General features: G+C 42.0%; 1 protein-coding gene across 3 annotated transcripts in view; it reads right to left on the bottom strand.

Annotated features, from left to right (window-relative positions):
* Positions 1 to 2267: 2267 nt before the first annotated feature.
* The window catches only part of BMPER (BMP binding endothelial regulator), a 227200-nt gene continuing 222814 nt past the window's right edge, over positions 2268 to 6653 (bottom strand). For all 3 annotated transcript variants that reach the window (XM_019668453.1, XM_019668454.1, XM_019668455.1), the window contains exon 15: positions 2268 to 3456. In XM_019668453.1, coding sequence (XP_019523998.1) covers positions 3275 to 3456 — 182 coding nt within the window. In that variant the 3' untranslated portion in view covers positions 2268 to 3274. The remainder of the gene's footprint in view (positions 3457 to 6653) is intronic.

Genomic DNA, 6653 nt, shown 5'->3' with positions numbered 1-6653 from the left:
AGCACAGTGTAGGCGGGGCCATCTCCAGATTGCTTTGTGGCTCATGCCAGGTGGCTCCTGTTAGGGCACAGGCTGTGGCTGAAATTGGCCTGCAGCAGGTCCCCTCCCAGGTGGGCCTGGGGCTGGCACACTCAATGGCCAGCTTTGAATTAAGCTGGACCGTCACCTACCACCTCCAAGGATGACACACACAAAGGTCAGACTGGACAGGCACCAGAGCCCTGCTAAAGTGAATTCTTTAGCTCCATAGGGTCAGCCCAGCCACAACAGCTTCATCACTATAGTAATGGCCAGTCCTCACAACCAGTGAGCCCAAAAGTCAATCCCTCCAACTGACATGCAAACAGCAACCAAAGCTTAACTGTCACAGGAGGACACACAGAAGCCACACAAGGGACACATCTGGAGCACTCAACTCTGGTGACCAGGAGACTGTGCCACTAAGACCCACAGGACACCTACTATATAAGACCATTCTATTAAGACAGGGAGGCATAGCAGCCCTACCTAATACATAGAAACAAGCACAGAGAGGCAGCCAAAATGGGGAGACAAAGAAACATGTTCCCCCAAAAAAGAATAGAACAAAGCTCCAGAAAAAAAACTAAGCAAAATGGGAGGGGCGTTGGGGTGTGGGTGAAAAAGGGGAAGGGATTAAGAAGTACAACTTGGTTGTTACACAGTAGTCATGGGGATGTAGGGTACAGCATAAGGAATACAGTCAACAATATTGTAATAAGTACTATATGCATGATGTCAGATGGGTACTAGGTCGATCAGGGTGATGGATGGGAGGGGGGTTGGGTGCAGGGTGAAAAAAGTGAAGGGATTAAAAAATACAAATTGGAAGTTATAAAATAGCCAATTGGGATATAAAGTAAAGCACAGGGAATATAGTCAATAATATGGCAACAACCATGTATCGTGCCAGTGTCTAACCACTATGCTGTACACCTGAAATTAATATAAAATAATATTGACTGTCAAAAAGAAAAAACAAACCATCAGGAGAGGTCAACCGATTGGCGCCATTCCTCCTTTCAGTACAGTGCAGGGAATGAATGAGGCTGCAAGCGCGAAAGTGTTTGCAAACTATGTCTCAGTTTACTGTGCAAGTAATCTCACTAGCAGCAGGGTGTCTATGTCTCCTGATTCTTAACCCTTCCCATACACTACCTCTTTGTGTTACAGAGAAAAGTGTGGCCCCAAATGCTTACACAGTGTGGACAAGGTCACAAACGGCACCAGGGACCCATCTCCTAAATGAAAGCTCTCTTTCCACGTGCAGCACTGAAGCAGTGACCTGGCTGCCTAGGGTCCCAGATACTGGGGTGTTTGGACCTGAGCACAGCAATAACCACCATACTCCCTGGTTCCTGGGCCAGTCACTGTTACACTGGGCAACTTATTCAGTTCACTTACACGACTAGAGATGTCCCAGTACAAAATGAAAATTCATCTCTTAGCTGTCATGAATATACGTTAAAGCAACGCAAATGCCTTAAAAGCAATGGCAATATGCTGACTGTCAAAAATGTGGGAGTTTGCTCTTGTCTATTAATAAAACTCTTCCTAAAGAATGAAGCATTATAGGGTATATAAAATATATCTAAATAGATGTGTCAAAACTTGATGAGCCTGAAGTTGTTGGTATAGCTTCTTTGTAAAGTACAACACAGCGCATCTTGAAATAGAAAATGCATCGTTTTAAATCTTAAGCTTTTTATTTACTACAATGCAGAACATTTTATTTTTAGACATCAGTGGGTTTGGTTTTGTTGACATTTTTACTTGTTCAGCTGAAAATAAAAGTCAAGAAAATCACATGGTGACTAATAGTAACCTATCAGGATAGTAGAGCAAGTACATAGACCATTTAGACGGATGTTAAAGCAACTGGCCAGTAAACGCTTTCTTTCTGTCTAATAATTATGACACACTAACAGTCCAATAACGTTGCACTAGGAATCCTCTAGAGCAGGGGTCGGCAAACTGCAGCTCGCAAGCCACATGTGGCTCTTTGGGTACGTTCTGTCTCAAAAGGTTGCTGACCCCTGGTAGAGCCAATCCTGTCCCTCAAAGCAATTTAAAAGTTATTCGAGAGCAATAAGTATATTTTTACATAATCACCATTATGTGAATAATATCCTTTAAAAATTGTATAAATGAAACTATGATAGTTTTATTCTCATTTTCAATTTTACTTCAGAGCCACATGTATGTACCCAAAGAGCCACATGTGGCTCGCGAGCCGCAGTTTTGCTGAACCCTGGCGGCTCTTCCATCTCAAAAGTTTGCCGACCCCTGCTCTAGAAATAATTAAAAGCTTTCATTTTATACATGGAATAGTCACAGAATGTATATGGCTCACATTCACTTATCAGATTTGCCCATCCTAAATTGCTCTGAGAGTCAGAGAAATGGATATTTTTCATATGTTGTGCAACAGTTTCTCTAAAAGTCTCTTCATGCTCAATAAGACTAACATGTCACTGAGACACTTCTTAATCTCAATGTGTGACATGGAAGTAGACACATCCATCATAAACACATACATAATTAGGAGGCTCAAGGAATATGCAAAGATGGCAAGAAGTCATTTGATGCTTTGGTTATGTTCTAGGAACAAATATATATTTCTTGGCAACTAGCCAATCAGTTTTGGAAATAATATCAGACACTGACCCAATAAAAGTCTAACAACCTACGCCTTGCTTTACATGCACCATTAGGGCCTGTCACCAATCAGCGGCCATCTCTCTCAGGCATACATTCCTTTCTTTGGAATCATGAAACACCCCTAGATAAATTTGCCCTTCTCCGGGGAAACACATTTCTCACTCAACTGCAAATCCTGATTCAAAGCGAAAATGAATGCAGGCAGGCAATTTAGGTTCTTTAGAAAACGTCCTTAAAAATGACAAATGTATGTGATGTTAAAGCCATCCAATATGTCTGCATGCTGCCTTATTAAATTAAAAACACCTGGTTTATTTATACAATCTATCCAATGGCTTACAGATTGGGATTCTAGAAACAATACATGTCTTATAGCAAAAAATATACATATAATAATCCACCTATAGTTTATATAAATGATGCAATGTTTCTGAATATATCTATATATCTATATATGTACACATATATACTCTGCGTGTGTGTGTGTGTGTGTGTGGTTGCAGCATCAGCACACAAATACTGCAGTCCTTCATTGGCTCTTCCACTTCAGTGTCAAGGACACCAGGTTTCAAAGTCTTAAGCTGCTGAACAAAGGTCACCGCTGAGGACAAAGGACTGGCTTGATGCACCTTCCCTTGTGGAGGACCAAGTTGGCGGGACAATGACAACCAGCGACACACGGCTTATTGCATGGACCAATCTCATTCCAGTTGTCACACGTCTTGGCACATCCTGGACCACAGGTATCATACACAGCACCATGCTTACACTGGGTGGCTGGAAAAAACAAAAAAAGAGACACAGGTGAGATGGAAAGAGATGGCCTCAGTAATTCACCCTCAGCCTGATGCCATTCTCCAGGCTCACGTCACTCACTGCACAGGCTTTTCCACAGCACGGGTTCACTTGTGCATTTTAATAAAGGAATAACCAACACTGAACATTCCTCAAACATGCTGGGAATCACCTGCACCTGGAAAAAAACATCCAAGATCCATCTGCTGGGTCAATGAACCTCAAAATAAAATAAAATGAGAAGCTTTTATTCCCAGATAAGACAAACTGGAAGTTAATAAGGCTACCAGAAAATCTATAAGGTTATTTAGTTATTGATAATAGTATGCAAAATTAACACCAAAGAGTCCTTCAAGCAATTGAGCTGTGAAGAATAGGGATATTTTGTGCAAACTTACCAATATTCTAACAGACAGAATCACACATCCAGAAAAAAAAACCTACCAAAGATTTTGGAAATGTGTTACATATTTTAATTGCAGGGCTTCTGGGTTGAATTAATCAAAACGAGGCAAGTTAGGGCAAAAGGAAAGCCAAATAGGGGAAATCAGGTGTGTGGCCAGGGAGAGGAAAGCGGGTGGCTGGCTGGACCAGAGAACCCCAAAATGATGACGCAGCCAAATCAGTTTGCTATCTTTGTCAACTTAGAGCTAAAATGATTTTGTCAATGTTCTGAGAGTTCCTGAAAATTCATGAATAAATTTGTCAAAAAAAATACAGCCAACATTCTGGAAGTTTTATGACACACTGACTTTCCCTTCTGAGTTCTTTCTAGTGGCAGCCAAAGGGACCAAACCTCATTCTCATGAGCAAGAATGTCGTGTCGTGGACACTGCAGGAATTTAGAGGAGGGACCCTGCAAGAACACCAGTGATGATCCAACCTTCATTTGAAGTCGCTCCAAACAAAATGAACGGCAATGGAAGATTATCAACTTAAATGCCTCTATTGCTTATTCATGCCACATGCAGAATAATACCTGCGGGAGAATCGTGTCATCGCCAAATGGAAAAACAGAATTGGTTTTCAAGCAAGTGAGCCTTACTTTGAGAGTTTCAAATTATATATTTACAGTTACCACAGAGCATGCGTGTTTGACCATGTCCAATGAGCAGTAAGAACCATAAAAGTAAATTCTATGAAGGCTCCTCCAACACCCATTACGCTCGTTTAAAAACAACCAAGAAAAGAGGTGCCTTCTCCAGAGAGCAGTCAGCTATCTCTCACAAGTTCTTACATATTATTAGAAAACTGAGCTGCATGAGACAGAATTTTGAGAAATTCCCTGAGTGGAACCAACCTCATACTAGTATTTGGCTCTAGAATGATCATTCTTCTATATGGATTCAGCTCCTTTGCCGGGCACTGGCCTTTTCCTGCTTATTGCCCTACACCTGGTTTATCCCTTTTAAACTGTTAAACATGCCTCCATTAGTCAATTTGAGTATGCCATTTGTTTGATGCCTTGATCCTAACTGTCAGAGTAAACAAGGAAAACGTTACTTGCGGCCCTTTAAGGGTACCTTCCCTAATGTTACCTCCACAATGGAACTTTATGAAGTTGCTTCAGCTTTTCACCATTTAATTCTGCTCCTTAGGCCACCAGGGACCTCGCGCAGCTGAGCCAATCCGGAAGGCCTGTCCTTTGCCTTAACCTAGTGCCATTATCTAGCTTGGTGGACGTCACCAGAACTCATCCCATCTTCCTCTGCGTTAGACTCAGTTTCCAACCTTCCCCCCACCTCTCTTGTCTGGATTAGATGCCCCTCAACTGTATACTCCGGCCACCTGCTGCCCACGTCTAGCTTTGCATTTGTATCATGAAATGAATAATCCTCAGTTTCCTCGTCCTCTCTCTCCCCACCCGACTAAATCTAAGCTACTAGAAAGAGGGAGTTTTGTTTCTTTCTTTTCACCAGTAGTGGGGCATTTAACATGCACTAGGCGCTCAGAGGGTGACTGAATGCATAGATATGGGAATGAGGGAGTGGCTAGATGAACACAACTCTCCCTTTCAACCTCTCCATTTATGCTTTTCTGGTAATCTTTTGACTTTTCACTGATCCCTTCAAAGTTCTTCTATTTTTCTCTTTTCAGTGACAACAGAATACCCTATATTTTGTACGTGACTGATCATCTGGACTCATCCTAACTGAATATCATATGACACACAATAATCGTACCCATGTATTATTAGGGTTCTGTGAACCAGTGGCGTTCAAAGCTGGCAATTAGGATCACTGGGGAGCTTCCTGATGCCTGGACCCCACCCCAGACCAATTAATTTAGAACTCTTAAAGGTAACTAAAAAAAAAAATAATAATGCTCTGTCAGCACAGGTATTTTTAACGTGCAGTCAGGACTAATAACTGGTCCTCACAACAACCCTGACAGTCACACGTCAGCCACTGCAGAGACTTAGGTCATTGTAGCAAATGAGAAGGATACTAATATCTCCAGAGAGAAAGCAAGCACACAGTGGGAGCTCCTACTGTCTCCCCTCATCTTCCACCTAAACTCCACTGGAACTCTGCCCTCGTCCTCTTATTGATGCATTCAGGTCGTCTGCGAGAGAAGCCTTCACTCATCTTCCATTGCCTCTCCTCATTTGCACCCATCCTTGATTTTCCATTCCTCTTTTCTGACCCATCTCCTTCAGGAACTTGCTTTATTATTTATCGTCATTGCACATTAATCTTCTTCCCCTCTGTTGACTCAATCCTCTAGACGTTAGAAACATTTTCAGATCAACACTAATCTTGAACAAGAAAGAGTCTAGTCTATCGGACTTATTCTCCTCTTCCTTTTACCTCCAAACTTCATAGGAGAGGTTACTGTCATTTCATCCAATTCTTCTGCAAGTAGTTGACATCCGGGATCTATCTTCCTCAGTTGCCACTTGACTGGAGCAGTTCCCACCAAAATTTTCAGTAATGACCATATTTGTTGACATATTGGCAATCCCCATTATCCCATGACTCTCCACAAAATATTTGCTCTTTTTTTAATCTTATGACACTGAGCTCTTCAGGGTCTTCTGCTAACACCTTGAGAACATCTCTCTCTTGAGCTTCTTTACCTACTCGCTGGCACTAAATGTTCAAATCACCTCCAAGACTCTTCTCTCTTCTCTCTCTCTCTCTCTCTCTCTCTCTCTCTCTCTCTCTCTCTCTCTCTCT

The sequence above is a fragment of the Hipposideros armiger genome, unplaced genomic scaffold (assembly GCF_001890085.2).
Source record: "Hipposideros armiger isolate ML-2016 unplaced genomic scaffold, ASM189008v1 scaffold_526, whole genome shotgun sequence".
NCBI classification, from domain to species: domain Eukaryota; kingdom Metazoa; phylum Chordata; class Mammalia; order Chiroptera; family Hipposideridae; genus Hipposideros; species Hipposideros armiger.
This window is presented reverse-complemented; position numbering and strand designations above follow the sequence as displayed.